The 20,595-nt window shown below is 42.5% G+C and overlaps 1 protein-coding gene across 6 annotated transcripts in view; it reads left to right on the forward strand.

Annotated features, from left to right (window-relative positions):
- eepd1 (endonuclease/exonuclease/phosphatase family domain containing 1) overlaps positions 1-20,595 on the forward strand; it is a 151,693-nt gene that overhangs the window by 36,087 nt on the left and 95,011 nt on the right. For all 6 annotated transcript variants that reach the window (XM_060849847.1, XM_060849848.1, XM_060849853.1 and 3 more), the window contains one exon: positions 16,428-17,991. In XM_060849847.1, coding sequence (XP_060705830.1) covers positions 17,129-17,991 — 863 coding nt within the window. In that variant the 5' untranslated portion in view covers positions 16,428-17,128. The remainder of the gene's footprint in view (positions 1-16,427; positions 17,992-20,595) is intronic.

Here is a 20,595-nt window from a genome sequence, read left to right on the forward strand (position 1 = left end):
GAGTAATATTTTCTGTTATGGTTATCACTATAGCAATGCAGTTACTATTTTAAACTTGGCAGGATGCAAGAACAGGATATAAACTCACACCCCTCCACTCTCTGCTGCAATGTCTGTTGGTTTGTCAGCATGAATATTCATCATTGCAGTTGCCCTTCCTTCACACGTCTTCCTTAAATTCTCTTTCTTTACTTTCAGTCTGTCTGGGTTCATCACCACCAGTCTCCAGTTAAGAAAGGCTTATTGCTTCCACTGTCTTATTAATTTTTATTCTTTCCATGGCCTATGTGTATTGCTAGTATTTATTGTCCACCCTACTTACCTTTTTTGAGAAGGTGATGATGAGCTGCTTTCTCAAACCTCTACAGTTCTTGGTGTAGAGGACAAGCAGCGATATTAGCAAGGGAGTTCCAGGATGTTGACCCAGAAACACTGAAGAAATGATGCTATAATAGTCAGGACAATGAGTGGCTTGGAGAGGGCTTGCACGTTCTGGAATTGCCATGCTTCTTCTGCACTGGCCCTTCTATGTGGTAGTGATTGTGATTTTGGTAGCTGTTGTCAGAGGAGCCTTAGTGAGTTGCTGCACTGCATTTTCTAGATGGTACACACTGGTGCCACTTTGCATCAGTGGAGGAGAGAGAAAATGAAGAAAGTGGTGAAAGGGGTACCAATCAAGTGAGCTTTTTTGTACTGAATGCCATTGAGTTTCCTGAGTGCTGCTAGATATCCAAACATCACAATACTCCATCATTCTTCTGATCTGTGCCTTTTCGATGGTGAGACAGGATGTGGAAATGAGGAATGAGTTATTTGTCATTGTATTACCAGTCATATATCTTCTCTTACATAAATGGCATTTCTAAGGCCCTTCTATGTAGTAATGTTTCCAGTCATTGGTAACCCTCAGCATGTTGCTATTGGGAGATTCATAGCAGGAGTAGAGCATTTGGCACCTCAAGCCTGCTCTGTTGTTCCATTAGATCACACTGATCTCTCTCCATATGATTTAGTTTCCGTAATATCTAGCAAATATACTTCTTGAGCATACTTGTTGACTAGCCTCCACAGCCCTCTGGGGTTAGGAATTGTAAAGAGTTACCCATACTGAGAGTGGAAAAAAAAACTTCTCCCATCTCATTGTAAATTACCTCCCTGGTTTTCTGAATCCCTTGTTCTAAAGCCATATCTTTTCTGCATCTACTCTGTCAAGCCAGTAAGAATTTATATTCTTCAATAAGATGACAGCAGAAAATGACTCATCATTCTTCTAAATTCTTTAGAATATAAACCCAGCCATCTTGCATTCTCCTCATTGGTTAATGCCCCTTTCCCAGGACTTGGTCTAGTAAACTTTCATTATGTAAAGAGATGAAAACTGTAAAGTTCTCCAAGTATAGTCTTACCAAGGCTCTGTACCATTACATAGAGATTTCTTTACTCCTATACTCAGATATTCTTGTAATGAAGATCAACAAAGCATTCACTTTCCTCATTGCTTGCTGCACTTGCATATTAGTTTTCAGTGACTTCTGAACATGGACACCTTAGTCCCTTTAGATACTAATATTTCCCAACCTCTTACCATTTATGAGATACTTCCAATTTGGAAAAGTTTACATTTTTCAGCATTATACTTCATCTGCCATGTTCTTGCCTACACACTTCACCTGTCTAAATCCCCTGAAGCTTCTTTGAATATTCCTCGCAACGTACATTACCCTCTTGTTTTGTGTCATCAACAAACTTGAAGTCATTATATTTAGGCCCCATATGCAAATCATTTATATAGATTGTGAATAACTGTGGCCCAAGCATTGATCCTTATGGTACCCCATGAGGCACAGCCTGCCAATCACAGAATGACCCATTTATTCCGAATCTCTTTTTCTGTCAGCCAGTTCGCACCCCCAATCATATATCAACAAACTTTGCTTACTAACCTCCAGCGTGGGATCCTATGGAAAGCCAGATATACAACATCTACTAGTTCCCATTGATCTATTCTGTTAGTTGCATCCTCAAACTGTATCCACGTTTGTCGTTATGGATCTTTTCCTTTCTTTATACCTAAAGAAGCTTTTACAAAGATTATAATGTTGACATCGAGGGGAGATAGCTTGATTTTTTTTTGTTGGAGATGTCACTAGTTACCCATCAATCCAAGCTAGTATGGTCCAGCATAAAGACATGACCTACTTCAGCATCTGAGGAGGTACAAATGGTGCTGAGCATGGTGCAATCACCAGCAAAAATCCATAATTCTGAGTTTTTGATGGAGGGAAGATCATTGATGAAACCTCTGAAAATGCTTGAAGATAAGAAGTAGGAACAGGAGTAGGTCTTTCAGTCCCTCAAGCCTGTCCAACTTTCAATAAAATCGTGGCTGATCTGCAGAAAGCCTCAAGACCTACTGGTGCCAGTATATCATACCCTTCAATTCCCTGAAATTTTTAAAAAAACTATCCTTTTCTATCTTTAAATACATTCACTGATCTAGTCATCACAGCTCATGAGAGTTGAGAATTCTAGACATTCAGTATACTGTAGGCAAAAACATTGCCTTGCCTTTCAGTTTTAAATGAGCGTCTCTTTATTCTGTAACTGTGTCTCCACTTCAAGATTTCACCACTAGTGGAAACATTATTAGTTGGGCCCAGGATTCCTGCAATGATGACCAGATACAGAGACAATTAATCTCCAACAATCACTGACGTTTTCCTGTAATGCTAGATATGACTTCAACCTGTGGAGGTTTTTCCCTTTTGATTCCTGACTCCAGTTTTGGTGGGATTCCATGGTGCTACAATTAATGACGTTCTGACTTGATGTCAAAGGCTTCCAACTCATGAGTTCTTCTGTTCATGTTAAATCGAGGTTAAATGTGGTCAGGCATTGAGTGGCTCTGGTGGAACCTACATTGAAGAACAGTAAGCTGTTTATTGATATACAAGTACTACTTGACTGCACCTTCAACCACCTTACTTTGCCAGTAATCAAGAGTAGACCAATAGAGCAGTGATTAAACAGTTTGGATTTGTCTTACTTTTTTTATGGCAGAGACAAATCTGGTCAAGTTTTGACATTGCCAGGTAGATGTCAGTATTGCTATGGTACTGAAATAGTTTTGTTAGTACACCTGGCTAATTCTGGAATACAATTCTTGTTATTGTTGTTGTTGAAAGTTGTCAGGGCCTATAGCATTTGAAGTATCCAATGCTTTCCATCATTTCTTGATATTGTGTGGAATAAATGGAATTGGCTAGAGACTGGCATCTGTGATGCTGAAGAGGAGGAGGACATGATGGATCATCCACTTGGAACTTCTTCCTTGTTGCAAATGTTTCACCCTTGTCTCTTGTGCTGATGTGCTACAATCTCCTCACTGAGGACGACAATATATGTGAAGCCTGCTCTTCCTGTTTGTTCCTCATTCACAACTGGATGTGGCAAAATGGAGTGTTGACTTGATCTGCTGCATGTAAGATTACTTAGCTTCTATTTAGGTATGCAAGTAGTCTTCTGTTAAAACTTCACCCAGGTTGACACCTCATTTTTGTGTCCATCTAGTGCTGTTCTTGTAAGCCCTCCTGCATATTTCATTGATCCAAGGTTGACCTCCTCGCTTCATTGTAATGGTAAAGTGGGGGATGAGGTTACAGAATGCAGTTGAATGTAATTCTGCTGCTGCTGATGGTCCACAGTGCTTCTTAGATGTCCAGTCTTGAGTTGCTAGTTCTCATCGAAACCTATTCACTTCAACACAGTAGTAGAGCCAAGCAACATGTGTAAGGTTATTCTCAATGTGAAGACAGGATTTAGTCTACACAAGAGTAGGAGCAAATTACTGTAGATGCTGTTTTCTGTACTGAAAACAAAAAATGCTGAAAATCACTGGGTCAGACAGCATCCATGGAGAGAGATCAAGCTAATGTTTTGAGTCTCGATGACTCTTCATCAGAGCTGAAGTGAAGTGTGGAGAGGACAGTCCATACAAGGACTGTGTGGTGGCTACTTTTATCAATGCTTTCATGGGTAAATGTATCTGTGAGAATGAGATCAAGTTGATTAAGAAGATATCTTTAGCAATTCTCAAAATGCCTTTCAGAAGAAAAGTATACAGTTTGTATTCTAATTAAGAGTTTTGTGATTGAGAAATATCTCTTAAAAAAAAATTAAGGCAATGGTTTGTGAAGCTTTAAACTGGTTAGCCTTCTGGGTGGCTTATTATTGTTGGCAAGATATTATGTTTAATGATCAAGGAACATCCTTTATTGAGCAGTGATACTGTTTGTTCACTATTTTTTCCCCCACTTCTGTTTGCATTCCTGGCTTTTTGTAGCAAACTAACCATGACTGTACTCCAGAAAGTGGAACTTGAGATAGTGACTAACATTCCGGAATCAATAACATTGGATTGTTACTGTTAGCTCTGAATGTTTACAGCAGTGTATAAATGTAGTACTTTGAAGGCATCTGAGATGTTAGCTAATGGTTCATTGTTAAGCATTAGACTTGGTTGGAATGCATACAATCTGTTTTGCTATAACACCTCGTGTTATAGAAAATTGCACAATAGAAATAACAGGGCCTATGGGAAAAACAAGATTGGGACGAACCACCAAAAATATCAGTAAAAATTGAAACAAAAATAGTAGTTAGTCTAAGACAAATGATAGCTCAGTCTAAGTAAATGTTAAAGCCATAAATTTATCATATTATTTCATTAAAATATAACACTTTAAGGGATTTCTGAGTTTGCTCAGTTACAGTACTAAGACAGGGGCTGAGGGTCATCATCATTACTCTCAGGTGCAGTTCTGGGTGCAGGGTTATGACAATAGAAAATATTTAGACCAGAAGTGGGTGGCTGTGGCTCATTGTCCTCAGATTGTTTCTTGGGAGTTGGATTAAAAAGGGCATCTTTCTTCTTTCATGAAGAAGCTGTTCATTGGGTCCCAGATACAACTTAATGCCATGAACTGCTATCCTGCTGTGTTCTGCATTGTAGTCATTGCCTTCTAACAGCTGCAACTGTTTCTCAACTTCCCTCAGGATCGAAGACAAAAGAGAAGTGGAGAGTCCTCATGGGGCTGCATCCTGGAGTTCTTCATCTTCATCTCCAGCTTCAATTTCCCTCACAGCAGCAAGTTGTTGTAGATCAGCTGTGGAGAGGTTTTTACAATGGGACTCAAGCATCTCCTCAATATCTTCAATCTCTATTTCTTCAAATCTAACTTGCTTTGCAGGAGCAACACAACGTTGTCTGATCGCTGGAAGCTCCTCTGATGGTTCACTGCTTTTAAAATCATGAAGAAAATCTGGGAGCAGCTTCAGCCAAACTCTATGCAAACAGTCCTTCCTGACATCACCACAGGCCTCCACAATGATGTCAATAACATTCTTAATGTTAAAGCTCTTCCAAAATTGATGAGCACTGTCCTCATTATCCCCCTCCGTACGGTCAGCTTTCTGAATGTACACCTTAATTAATTTTTAAAAGCTGCTTATTGTCCCAAAGTCCATGGGTTGAACGAGAGGGTTTGTGTTCAGAGGTAGAAGTAGCACTTTGATGTTTTCAGAAAGCTCACCAATGGTGGGAGGATGACTTGAGGCATTGTCCACAATGAGGAGAATCATGAAATCCAAATCTTTTCTCCTGCAATAATTTATAAAAACGTCCTCAAAAACATCAATAATAAGGTCAGAAAAAAATTGCCCTGTCATCCAACCTCTTTTGCTTGACCTGAAGTAAACATCTAGAGTAGACCTAGACTTGAACCTTTCAAGGCCTGTGGGTTGGTAGGGTGGTATACCAATACAGATTTAAACTTTAAGTCTCCACTAGCATTGGCACCCAACGACACAGTCATATGATCCATTGCGACTTTAAAACGTGGAGCGTGTGCTTCATTTTTAGAAATGTAGGTTCTGGATGCATTTACTTCCATTATATGCCTGTCCCGTCCAAATTGAAGATTTGATTTGAGGTGTAGCCGCCTTCCTCAATCAATTTTTTCACAATGGGAGGAAAAGACAGCGCATGTTCCTCATCTGCCCGGGCAGCTTTGTATTATGAAAAGTGGTTCAGCAAACCAGTCACTACTAGCACTAAAGACAGGCACATCTGCAGATATTCACCTTTTGTTTCCCTTGGGTCCTCATAAATTGATGAGGTTTTCTGTTTTATGGTGAGAAAGGTGGTCCCAGATTGCTTTTTTTGATTGATCTTCTATCCATGTACTTTAGAAGTCGCTCCATCTCCTCAAGTTCCTTTGTTTGTGATCTTACAGACTTGCTAGCACTCAGACTTGTTCCAGCAATGCAGCTTGCTTTAATTCTATCCGCATTGTCCCTATTGGTATGTCACACAGACTCCTTTATTCCTGTTGCACGAACAATATTTCATGCCCCTTAATTATGCTCAAAACACTTTATAACATCTAGCTTGTGTTCAAGTGTTATAGCCTTCCTTTTACAGTCACCACGCGTGATTTCTTTCACCTGGATGCTTCTTGCAAGTTCTTGCAACATTCTTGCAACTTGGTCCTTCCATATTCATGGAAAACACAGTGAGATTTGCAAAAAAAAAGGACCTAAAATTACTGAGCGCATCACTGTGCCTTTCACAAAGCTCTTGAGCCAAAAGCGTGCGAGCCGACTGACCATGTGATGCCAACACGGAATCTAGTCCACTGCGCCACCTAGTGCCAGGATGGATTCGTGTAATAGCCAATGGGAGTTCATGTTGTAGAAAATCCGTTCACCAATTCACCAATCACATTACAGCCACATTGTGTTGACGAAACACGTTATAGGAGAACGACCTGTGCAACTTTTAATATCATACATGCCAACAAGAATGATCTCTTCTATTACGTTCTAGCAGTTAGCATGAATACTTGAGACATAAAAGCAAAATATTGCAGATGCTGAAAGTCTGATATTAAAACAGCAGCTGTAGAGAGAAAAAACAGTGTTAACGTTTCGGATCTGTAACTTCTTCTAATGAAAGGTCACAACAGAAATGCCAACTCTTGACAGATGCTGCCAAATCTGATAACTACTTGACTGCACAGTGACTCAATGGTTAGCATTGCTGCCTGGGCTACTACTCTGTGGAGCTTACACATTGTCTCCATGTCTGCATGGGTTTCTTCCAGGTGCTCTGGTTTCCTCTCACAGGGAGAAAGTGAGGACTGCAGATGCTGGAGAGCAGAGTCAAAAAGTGTGGTGCTGGAAAAGCACAGCAGGTTATGCAGAAGCTGTGGAGCAGGAGAGTCGACGTTTCGAGCATAAGCTCTTCACCAGAAATGTGGGCAAGCCCAAGGGGGCTGAGAGATAAATGGGAGGGAGGTGGGGCTGAGGGGAAGGGATCTGGGAATGAGATAGGTAGATGCAGGTGGTGGGAGATGGGGATAGGTCAGAGCGAAGAGTGGAGCAGATAGGTGGGAAAGAAGATGGACCGGTAGGACAGTTCAGGAGTGCGGTGCCAAGATGAAGTGTTCAATCTGGGATAAGGTGGGAGGAGGGGAGATGAGGAAATTGGTGAAATCCACATTGATCCTGTGTGATTGGAGGGTCCCAAGGCAGAAGATGAGGCGTTCTTCCTTCGGGTGTCAGGTGGCTAGAATCTGGTGGTGGAGGAGCCCCAGGACTTGCCTGTCCTTGATGTACTGGAAAGGGGAATTGAAGTGTTCAGCCACAGGGTAGTGGGGTTGTTCAGAGCGTGTGTCCCAGAGATGTTCTCTGAAACATTCGGCAAGTTGGCGTCCTGTCTCCCCAGTGTAGAGGAGACCACATTCGGAGTAACGGATCCAGTGGATGACGTTTGTGAAGGTGGAGAAAAATCTCTGCCAGATATGGAAAGATTCTTTGGGACCTTGGATGGAAATGAGGGGGAGGTGTAGGCACAGATTTTACACTGCTTGCAGGTGCAGGGGAAGGCGCGGGGAGTGGAGGGCAGGTTGGTGGGGACCTAACAAGGGAGTCATGGAGAGAATAGTCTCTGCAGAACACTTCAACTTCCCCTCCCACTCCGCCAAGGACATGTAGGTCCTGGGCCGCCTCCTCCGCCAGATTTTAGCTACCTGATGCCTGGAGGAAGAATGCCTCATCTTCTGCCTTGTCCCTCCAACCACACAGAATCAATGTCGATTTCACCAGTTTCCTCATCTCCCCTCCCCCACCTTATCCCAGATCCAACCCTCCAACTTGGTACTGCCCTCTTGATCTGTGCTACCTGTCCATCTTCTTTCCCACCTATTCGCTCCACCGTCCACTCCCACTATCACTATCACATCCCACCTTCATCTACCTATCACATTCCCAGCTACCTTCCTGCTGCCCCAGCCCCATCCCTCCTCCTCTCTATCTCTCAGCCCCCTGGGCCACCCTACATTCCTGATGAAGAGCTTACACTCAACATGTCAACTCTCTAGCTCCTCTGTTGCTGCCTGACTGGCTGTGCTTTTCCAGCACCACATGGTCTTTCCTCCCACAGTCCAAAGATGTGCAGGTTAGGTGGACTGACTATTCTAAATTGCTCCATAGCGTCCAGAGATGTGAACATGATAAATGCAGGGTTATGGGAATAGTTTATGAGGATGTGGGTCTGGATGGGTCACTCTTCAGAGGATCAGTGCAAACTTGATGGGCCAAATGGCTTCTATCTGCACTATAGGGATTGTCTGACTCTTGCGACTCCGCAGTAGGCTCATCTGCAAATCTGTGGGCTTCCTTTTCACCAATGGAGCATCTTCATCAAGTGTGAGAATGTTATCCCACTTGTCCTCTCCAGTGAATTCAGCTAGAATATGTCTGTATGTTAATGTGATGTTGAAGCAAAAAGTGCAAAAACTACTATGTTCCTTTTCATCTCGTAAAATGGGGAAGTAATCGGAAGAGAATGCCTCTCTTTGCCTTTCCCACTGTGGCTGATTGCAGACAACTGATCCTAATTATATTCTGGAATGCAGAAGCTGAACTAGCAACCGTTGCTCTGAAATACATAATATCAGGAGGGTGTCAGTGTCTCTGTGAAGCTGCTTGGGATATTTTCTACAGTAATGGCACTATATAATTTAAGTTGTAGAATCCTAAAACACACCTGAAAGGAACACCTTCACTACATAGACTGCAGCAGTTCGGAAGAAACAGGATGGATATGTTCATAGAGGCAACAAGAGGTTGGAAATAAATCTCAATCTTACCTGCAAGAATATTCCAAAACTAAATAGAAAATAAATTGGAGGACTTTGTTTTGATTTTTAGAACTTCAGTCGAATCTGCCCTGTCATCACTAGACAGAACACGAACACTTAACTGAATGTTTACTCAGGTCTTTCTTTGCATGTTGGGTCAGTGTCGGAAAGGGACAACAACAAAAAAAAGGATAATGACTTTTAATGTTCATGTGGATGTTGCAAGAAGCTAATTGAACAATTTTTGGTCAAAATGAAGGTGTACCATATGGCATTGTAACATAATGACACTTCAATGTTTGACTTCAGCAATGAAAACAAGGTAGAAAGAGAACTTGGAACCCTGGATTATAGATTATTGGGATATTTTCAAAAAGGAAAATTGCAAAGTTAGTCAATAAATGTTTACCGTGCAATATAAAAATGGAAACTGCTTTCAGTTTTTAAATGCTGTGGTTAAGTAGAGGTTATAGACGATACTGACTGAAGAATGTATTAAGAATAGGGAACAAAGTGGGCGAAATGGAGTAATGTTACAGATCAGTTGCACTCTCAATGAATTGCAGGAAAAGTTTGAAAGGGCCACTTAGCATAATAAGGAAAGCTGCAAAGGGTTCTGTGGGGTGAATCTTAGTATTTTTAAAAGATTGGGAAAATTCTGTGCCGAATATATCAATGAGAAGAAAATGATCAGATGCAAGATGGAGCATCCTGGAAGATGAGGATTGTACCAATAGATGATAAGTGTAATTTGGCGGAGTTGCTGAATAGGTAACACAGTAATTTAAAAAAGAAAGCAGCACTCGAAAGGAGGTTAAATTTGAATTGTGTAAAAACAATAAGAGTGTTAGTTAAATGGAGGCTATGTAAAAGTTAATTATGTTTAAGCAGGTTAGATACATACTAGCACATTATTTGCATAAAGCCAAGTACCAATGTGAGCTGTACTACTATGTAAATGAGTGATAGGAACCTCTCAGAAACTGGCAGGAGATTTGCTTGAATTTCCTTGGATGGATGGTTGTGGGTATGACCTCCTGAACATAACAATGGTGATTACATACAGCTTGGTGCAGCTGCTGCTGAGGCTCATGGGGAAAAAGGCGACTTTCTAAGGCCCCTTCTGCCAGAGTGCTCAAAGGGTTTGCAACCTGTTAAAACCACCTGTTTTACACACCAGAGAATATTTGGCATTAAATTTAAGTACATTGTAAACATAACCTGTAATGTCAAAGAACTGATGTGGTTTTCACTTTACATAACGATTCAATTTTAACATTATATTATGTGCTTCCACAATTTTATGAATAAAATATACATTTTGGGGATAAAAATGACCTACCCTGCTATAATTAGACTCAAATCTTTATTTGCCAATTTTTGTCATACTGAAGTTGACAATGGAGTGGGTCATTTTTAAAACATTCTGTAAAACGTGCATTGTATGTTTGTGTACGTGGATAGATTTTCACTTAGGCTTGCCAACATTGTTTACAATTCTTAACCGTGGGTTTCAAATCTTACAGAAAGGGGAAATCCCGTGCATACTGTAGCACACTCCCTGGGGTCCTGTCTTCTTTTCTGAAAACATACTAGTTATCTAAGGAAAGCTGAGTCATTTTTGCAGAAAACAATTTTATTATTTATGCATGATTGTGTAACAATGTTCTGAAGAAGGGACCCAAAATGTTAATTATGTTGCCAGACCTGCTGAGGTTTTTTTTCAGCAATTTCTGTTTTTGTTTGTGTAAATGTGTGTTGTGGATCGACAGAAATACATTAACTTTGGAGAATCGCTAAGATCTCTCTTGTAGACATCCAGGATCTGGGAAAAAGGAGTAGTTTGGATTAAAGGCCTACCCTCTAGGCAGCCCTGAATGGTGCTGGACAATTGAATGGCTAACGAGAAGATTGCACAGATACCCATATTCTTAATGATGAAGGAGCCAAAAGACAAGGCTGAGGGATTTGCAACCCATCTTCAACAAGTACTGTTTGATCCAATGTTTTGTCTTGAAGTCCTCAGAGTGGCAGATGCCAAACTTCATACAGTTTAATTCATTCTAAGTGCTGTCAAGAAATGGCTGAAGGCAGAATGGTTATTACAAAGACTATGGGCTTCAACAATATTTGGGCGATAGTGCTGAAGATTGTGCTCCATAATTACATGTACGCGTAGCCATGTCCTACAGCTAAAATGTTAACATCTACCCAAAATTTATGGAATTATGGAAAATATCCAGCTTTACTTTGGCCTCAAAAGATCGATGAAATCCAATCTGGCAAGTAATTGCCCTTCGATGTCCACTCAGTCATCAACAAAGTGATGGATGGTGTCACCAACAGTGCACTCAAACAGCACTGACATGTCAAATAACCTGCCCACAGTTGTACAGTTTGGATTCTTCCTGGGCCTCGCAATGCCTGACCTTATTGCAGCTTTGGTCCAAGAAGGCTCAAGAACTGAGTGTAGTGTTCAATGGTTTGATTGATCTTGTTTGATTCCATTTGTCTGTTCTCTAATCAATGCAACTGTGCTGGATTGCTAAAGCCTTTGGGTAGAAGGGGAGAGCTAATTCGAACAGAGAATCTTCTCAGAGAAAAGACTGGGTTCTGGCTGAATCCATTTGTGTACTGGATCCGACATGTTATGAGGTGTTTTAAAGCAATGTTAATTGCCCAATTGTAGATTTAAAAAAACTAACTAGTGTCACCTTTGCATTACTCTGAGATAAGTCTGAGATATATATAATATCCGAGATATGCAACAAACCATAAAATATGTAATTCTGAACTGAGGTGAGTGTGATTGCCCTTAACATCAAGGCAGCACTTCTGAATATTGCATCAAGGTGCCCTGGTAAAATTGAAGTCAGTGCGAATCAGAATGAAAGTTCTGTACTGATTGAAGTCATACCTAGCACAAGACAGATGATTGTGGTTAGTGGAGATCACTCATTTCAGACCTAGAACTTTGCAGGTGTTCCTCAGGCTACTGTTTAGCCCTAATCATGTTCAATTGCTTTCTCAACAACCTGCCTTGCCACAGCATGTCAGGAGTTGAGATATTTGCTAATTATTATCCAGTGTTTAGTCTCAATAATGGCTCTTCAGATACAGGAGCAATTAGGGCCAATGTGCAGGAAGGTCTGGACAATAGTCAGGCTTGAGCTGATAAATGGCACGTAATTTTCAAGCCATTCAAGTGTCAGCTGGTACCTCTCTCCAACAAGAGAAAATCAAATGTGCAATTTCAACTGTTCAGAAAGAGAAGGTCAACAGATGCAAGGGAAGGCAATGATTTCGAAATTCCCCTCCAAACTGCATGCCATCATGCCTTGGAATTATACTGCCATTTCTTCACTATCATGGCAAAGCTGCCAAAACGTCCTTACTAGCTGTACGGGTATACAGGCACCAGATGTACTGAAGATGTTCAAGAAGCTAGCTCATCATCACCTATTTAAGGATAAGGTAGCGATGGCAATTTTGCTGCTTGTGCCAGTGGCATCTCCCCCCCCACCCAACGAAATAATTTTAAAAAGCATTGGAGCAAGTGATGATGTTACACCTTAAAGTTGTCTGGATAGTGATAGCTATGGGGAATTGTTTGTCCATCAAGGAGTTAAGATCCTATTTTGTGTTTTGTTTGGTTGAGCACCCATGCTAAGTACCTTTTTATTTAATGTTACCCTGTTTTGCATTGATCCTTTCACTATTGGTCAGTTTTTTTTTAAAGATATTTTTATTAGAAATTTAATATTTTGACAGATTTACAAAAATAAACAGAACTTTCAAGCACAAACATTAATATAAAAATAGATCTTAAATATATAATCATCAAAATTCAAAGGAATGATACTAAAGAAGAAAGAAAAACAATGAAACTCAGTTAACTACTAATCTAATCCACAATTATCCAGAGTGTATAGTTGAGTCACTTACATCCTTCAAACAAGAGAAAATGTTCTCTAATACACTCATAACAGTATAATAAAAAGGAAACTATTTCCAAACAATAAGAACAAAAAAAAACATGTTTGAATGGAGAACCCCCCCCCCTTGATCTCAGGGGGCCTTACTTCCTTTCTAAAGGTCCACCATATCCTCTCCCAAACAGTGTCCCACCCTTGACCCGGGCGCTCCTTAATAGGATTTAGATATAATACTGAGCTAGAGTTAACAGTGAGCGCCCCACCCCCACCCCTCCCCACCCATACCTGAGTATATCTGATAGCATCAATGCCACGTACAAACACACATAACTATAAAATTACAACTCCAACAGATTACAGTTAAGTATAATAACATAAAATAGCAAGAGAAGACAACCCTGCTCCCAGAAGCAAAAGTAAAGTAGAGTAAAGTATCCACTTCTCCCCACGGAGTGTGGAAGAGGCAAGCCAACATAAATTGTCTCTTACGATTTATTTAAACGAGTCTAAAAGTTCCTTAGCCTCTTCTGGTGATCTAAAATTATACTTGGATCCTTCGTGGGTAAAGCATAACGTCGCTGGGTAGCGTAAGGTGTATTGAATATTTAAGTTCCTTAGACATTTCTTCACCTCATCAAACACCTTCCTCCTTCGTGCCAAAGCCGGGGAGAAGTCCTGAAATAACATAATCTTGGATCCTTCATGGATCATGGCTTTAGGATCCTTTCCAAGATTTCTGGAGGCATCCAAGAGTATCTGCCTCTCCCTATAACTCTGCAGCCGGAACAGGACCGGGCGTGGGCGCTGGTTTGGGCCAGATCCGCGTGCTGCGACCCGGTAGGCCCACTCCACCCTTACCCGGTCAGTTTCAGCCCCCAGGTTTAAAAGCTGGGGCAGCCATCGCTCCAGAAATACTGCTAACTGTCCCTTCTCTTCTTGTTCAGGGAGGCCCAGAAGACGGATATTCTTTCTCCGATTTCTATTATCCAGGTCATCCATGTAGATTTCAAAGGCCCGGACTCTCTGCTCCAGAGCTCGCACCTGTTCTGCAGCTGTTTGTGCTGCAGCCTCGGAGGTCGTGGCCTTTAGCTCCGCCCCCTCCACTCGGCCCTGTAATTCCTCGAGAGCCTGGCTGTGTTTCTGCAGCTTTTCTTCGAATGAGTTCCGTCTCTGTCTGGATTCTGCGATGAAATTGACGAGTGTCGTTTCCAGCCTGGCAATCATCTGTTCAAGGCCTGTTTTTACATCAGCTGCAGCCGGAGGAGGAGAGGAGGGTGGGGGAGGGGTCTTTGTTTTCTGAGAGCTGCGGGATCCCTTTGGTTTACTCATTATCCACTTAATATTAAACTGCTTAAATATAATAGTAAGCAGCTAATTAAGGTTAGAAACTTTTTTTGGGTGGTTTGGTAAGTGTGGTGGGGGTGAGTAACTCACTTTACCCAGGTTTTGGGAAGAGCACTGTAAACTCAGACTTGCTGAGTCGCCGCCATCTTGGATCTCCCTCCACTATTGGTCAGTTAACGAAGCCTGTTGCATGATTTTGTTCTGAGCCATTTCATGGCAGTCTGATGTCAGGCTGTGAGACCCAGTTAATGCTGTTTGAAGCAGTCTGTGTTACCCCTGGTCACTGACCCTTCGTATGGCTTCTCCCAGCCCCCAAACTGACCCTTTTACCCATCAGTGAAACCTCGGCTCTCTGACTTGTTGCTCACCACTTCCCTCTCCCGAACGCTAGCTATGCTGGGACCCCAGAGAGATGACAGCAGTGAGGCTGTCCATGCTTCTGCACCATAGAGACCTGCACTTACACAGTCCCAGAGCTCTGATACTGACCATTTGTGGAAGGTCAGAGGCCCAGATCTGGTCTGATCTAAAGCCAGAGCTGTGAGGTTGTGACAGGTCTAAAGCATGCTGAAGGACTGAGCTGCAATAATCCCTGATTTTGTGTCCCCAGGTTGTCATGTAGCTGTTGCTGCTGCCTCACTCACAGTGACGGTTCTGAGCAGGACATGGCAAGTGGCAAAGTCAAGATGTGGGGGGTTGGACGGGATGGATAGGTGAGAGAGTGAGCCTTGGAGCAGCAGAGGCTGCAGTTTGGATGGTCAGTAAGGTAAAAGGTTACAGAGTCATAGAATCACACGGCCTGGAAACAGGTCCTTTGTTCCAACCAGTCTGACTGTGTCCCCAAACTAAACTAGTCCCACTTTCCTGCATTTGGTCCATATTTCTCCAAACCTTTCCTATACATGAAATTATCCAAATTTCTTTCAAACTTTGTAACTGTACCTGCATCCACCACTTTCTCTGGCAGTTCATTCCACACACAACCACTTTCTGTAAAAAAAACGGTTTGCCCCTCAGGTCCTTTTTAAATCTTCTTCCTCTCACCTTAAAATATGCCCCGTACTTTTGAACTCTTCCACCTGAGGGAAAAGCCTGTTGTCATTCTTTTTTTTTCTCTATGCCCCTCATGATTTTATAAGCTTCAATAAGGTTACTGCTGTACCTCCTCCGCTCCAGTGAAAAAGGTCCCAGTCTTTCCAGTCTATTTTTATATCTCAACCCGTCCGTTCTTACCAACATCCTGGTAAATCTTTTCTGAACTCTCTCCAGTGTAATAATATCCTTCCTATAACTGGCCGACCAGAACTGCACACAGCACTTCAGGACAAGACTCACTACTATATATTTTAAAATGTATTTTGTTTCAGTGTTTATTATTTACCAAATCAAAATGTAAAAGTGTAAAATTACTTCAGCTTACCAAGGATAACACTAACTTTTTTTCTGTGGAAGTAGATCCGACTGACCTGAACTCCAGGTTTAACACTGGTTATAATATAAAAACATAATTTACTTAGGTTGTTTCACTTAAATTTACGGTTTTCAGGAATGCACCTACAACTTTAAGTGAGTGTTTGTTCTTTATTTTTCAACTGTACTTTATAAATTTTGGCAAATGCTTCATTTCTCTCATTTGTAAGATTATCAAAGATCGGTGATGTGGCATTTCAACCAGTTAATGCATGATGATAGGTATTTGCAAAAATACTCATTGTTAGTGATCTGATCTCAAACCTTTTATTAATTGCAATTAAAGTTATTGTGATATAGAGAGAGTTATGAGAATGGGGAGGTTTGAAGCAGGCTGTTTCAGGTCTGTGATTCCTCACATGAAAGTAACTTCAATGTGCTTGGTTCCATTTTAGCCGAGATTAAGTTTCATTAGGTCTGAATCTGCACATGCTGTAGCTGCAGGACATTAACTGGCTCCTGTCTGTTTTTACAGAGGCCAGGAAGCTGCCCAGCTCTCCCAACATACCAGCTAAGTTTGAATGAAAACAGCAAGTACAATTCATCTTGGAAAGTGAAGGAAGGCATGGTTTGAATGGCTGTCACTGGGTGAGGATTTAATAAACATCAACGGCTAAGGAATTCATAGAACGGTGCAGAAACTCTGTGTCTTAACAGCAAAGCTCCTGTTGTTTCGTTGTGAAAATCTGCACTCTGTAACCAGATCTGGTACCATGTGACTGGCCCTGGAGCTATTATGATTTGTCAACTAGAGGCACCGAGCTCCACCTACTTGAAATGATGGGCATTTATGAGCGAGGCTAATACTGCACAGTGATTTGACAGCAGAGCTGGCACAGTGCCTGCTTTACATCTCTGGATCAGCAGCCTAACGCAATAAGGATATAAGCGGCTTATTGAGAAACAAACACGCTGCTGTGGAGGAAGTGGAATTTGAAAGAGAGTGCATTAACTGTCTTGAGGAGTCCTATGTGCACTGTGTGGTTAGCTTGGAACTGATCGTGCTGCTTGGGGTAACTACAGGACAAAAGTATTTTCTTGTTTGTAGTAGTATCACGAGTAGACGCAGACAAATGTGACCATTGAGTCTCAAAGCCCTGCATTAATTGCACAGAGAGAGAGAGAGAGTGTGAATGACTTTTATTTCGGAATTTTGGTGCTCATGTTTGATTGACAATGGGAGGAAACCTAGGCTGCCACCGTTCAATCCCCAAAGATCCATTGGAGATAGGCCAGAATCGCAAGTTCAGTGCAGCATGTAACTTCAGCAATATCCTGGTGAATCAGGAGCGACTCAACATCAATACAGCCACTGAAGAGGAGCTTATGACCCTCCCAGGGGTTAACCGGATGGTGGCCCAGAACATTGTGGAGTACCGGGAGTGTATTGGCGGGTTTAAAAAAGTTGAGGATTTGGCACTGGTGAGTGGTATCGGTGCTGCCAGGCTGGAGCAGGTTAAGCTGGAGATCTGCGTGACGAACAGTAAAAGCATTGGCTCGGCTCAGCACTCACCCAGCTCCACGCGGAAGGATCCCTACTCTGAAACTCTCTCCTCTGCCAGTAGGATCAATGTTAACACTGCTACAGTGGCCCAGCTGATGAACCTGCAGGGGATCAGTGACCGGATTGCACGCGGCATTGTGAGTTACCGGAAAGAGTGTGGACCATTCGAAACAGTTGATGACCTGCTGAAAGTAACATCTGTCAGCTCCTCGCTCTTAAATGCGGTCCGGCCTCGCATTGTCGCAGAATGTTCACGGCCCACGTCCACCCACACGGCCAATGGCGGTATTGATTTCACAGCCAAGCCTCGGCCTAGCCCCACTTCGCTCAGCCTGCAGAGTGAGGACCTGGACCTTCCTCCTGGTGGGCCAACTCAGATCATTTCAACCCGGCCAAATGTGGAGGGTTTTAGCGGACTGAGAGATGGTGAGCGTGTCCTAAGGGTGGCCACTTGGAATCTGCAGGACTGCTCCATCGAAAAGGCCAATAACCCTGGGGTGAGAGAGGTGGTGTGCATGAGCCTTCTGGAGAATAGGTGAGCTTTGATTTCATGGTCTTTTCTATTTGGCTTTCAAAGACTCCATGCATGGTCCTCTCCTCCAATATTTTGAGATGTCTTGCTTGTGTTTGTTTTCTTAGACGCTTAAAAACCATTTGGCTTGTCTAAGGCTTGTGGTTTTAATTAGCTTATTTTCCATTGGCAGCCTTCCAGGAAATTTTTTTTGTATATTTCATTCATTGCATTTCTGAAATGGTGCAGTTCAATGTACAGTAATATACAACTGGTTGAGTCACCAAATCACCGAGCATTAGGCTGGGCTGTAGATTGCAGTTGCTTGGCTATTTGCTTGCAATTAAAAAGAACGTTGAAAACTGACATTGCCCATTTTTGTATTTTCTCTTAGTTGAATGTGAATATGTGAACTTGGTTCAACAGTAGGGGCTATGAGGAAGATTTAACTTTTGATAAAGCAAACTTGTACTGAATTCCTCTCTATTCCTCACTTGCCCTCAACTGAATCGAAAGGGGGTGGCTGTCCTTGTTCTGCATTCCTTCTGGTGGGTATGATGTCTATTGAGTGTGAGCTCCCATTTCAGAATTCACTTGGACTCTCAACCCAGCCAGTTTCAGGTAGCTAAAGGATTTTCCAGGCACATTGTGGAGTCAGAAATGGAAACCATTCCTTGTGTATGTCCTCAGTCTGGATCAGTGGTACAAAGTCCAGAGCAAGAGTAAACCATTCACCATGGTGAACCTGTTCTGCCTTTCATTAGGTCACACTTAGCTTTCTCATAACTTTATTCACCCGTCTTTCTTTCATAATCCTTAATAACTTTAGATCTTCTCAGTGTTGAAAATGGAAATTGAGCCAGCCTCAGTGAGGCAGTTCTGGAGGTCTAGGTATCCTCTCCCCTTTGTGAAGAAATACTTCCTACATCAGTCCAGATTAGCATAACTCTAATTTCAAGATTGTGCCATCCATTGTTTCCCCGAGCAGATACTGTTGGACTGCCTCTTTAACCAGTTATATTGCATTGAATGTAGGTAGCCGTGGAGTGCTGTTAGGAAAGGATTTTTGACCCAGTGATAATGAAGGAATGGTGAAGCAGTTCCAATTCAGGATGTCATATGACTCAGTGGGGAACTTACATGGTAATGACACCCACCCCCCACCCCCCATCCACCCCAACCATCACCCCACCCCACCCCACCCCAACCACCACCACCAATCTGTTGCCTTATTTTCCTTCTTTTGATCTCATGAATTTAGCAAGTACTGTAGAAGGAGCCTTGGTGAGTTACTACTTGTAAATGGTGCACACTGCTGCCACTGTGCAGCATGATGGATGGGGTGATTAAGTGGGCCTCTTTGTCTGACATGCTGTCAAATGTCTTGAGTTTGGTGCAGCCATACCTCAAGGCAAGTGCACCATCACGCTCCTGACTTGTGCTTTGCAATTGGTGGACAGCCTTTTGGGAAGAGAAGAGTTGCATTACTCGCTGCAGGATTCCTAGCTTTTGCCCTGCTTTTGTAGCCACAGTATTTGTATGCCTGGTCCAACTCAACTTCCGATCAATGTTAACTCGCAGGTGATTGACTGTGGGGAATTGCCATTAAGAGAGTTCAATTACGCAGTAATAGTATTCCTACCTCTGTACCCGAAGCTCCAGGTTCAAAGCCCATGCCGGGACCTTTACGGCAGCAAGGTGGCTCGGTGGTTAGCACTGCTGCCTCAAAGCACCAGAGACCTTGGTTCAATTCCACTCTCTGTGTGGAGTTTGCACATTCTCCCCTGAGTCTGTGTGGGAATCCTCTGGTGCTCTAGTTTCCTCCAACAGTTCAAAGATGTGCCGGTCAGGTGGATTGGCCATGCTTATCTGCCCAAAGTGTCCAGGAATTAGAAGTAGAATCCCTAGAGTGTGGAGACAGACCCTTTGGCCTAACAACTCCGCACCGACCCTCCGAAGAGTAACCCACCCAGACCCATTCCTCTACCCTTTTATTTACCCTGACTAATGCACCTAGCCTAAACAACCCCGAACACTATGGGCAATTTAGCATGGCCAATTCTCCCAGCCTGCACATTTTTGGACTGTGGGAGGAAACCAGAACACTCGGAGGAAACCCACACGGATACAGGGAGAATGTGCAAACTCCACACAGTTGCCTGAGGCTGGAATCGAACCCAGGTCCCTGGTGCTGTGAGGCAACAATGCTAACCACTGAGGCACTGTGTTGCCTAGTCAGACTAGGTGGAATAGCTGAGGAAAATGCAGGGTTACAGGGATAGGGTAGTGGGTTGGGTCTGGGTGGGCTTCTCTTTGGATGGTCAGTGTGGGCCTGGTGAGCTGAAAGGCCTGCTTCCACACAGTAGGGATTCTATGATACCTTTGACCATAAAAGATATATTTGTAATGTGGCCAAGCATGTTGATTATCAGTCTGTAAATCCTTCCAGTTTGCCTGTTGGCAGGTGATAAGAGTGAAAAAGCTTCCTGGTCAGCTGTCCTGCAGTAAATGACAGTAAACCACTGCTGTAGTTTGCCCATGAGCAACAGACCGATCCAATGGAAGTCTGTACTTGAACTCTCAGATGAGTGGGAGAAAAGGTAGATGAAAGAGAGTTAAATATTGAGG

This window comes from Hemiscyllium ocellatum, chromosome 34 (assembly GCF_020745735.1).
Source record: "Hemiscyllium ocellatum isolate sHemOce1 chromosome 34, sHemOce1.pat.X.cur, whole genome shotgun sequence".
Taxonomy (NCBI): Eukaryota; Metazoa; Chordata; class Chondrichthyes; order Orectolobiformes; family Hemiscylliidae; genus Hemiscyllium; species Hemiscyllium ocellatum.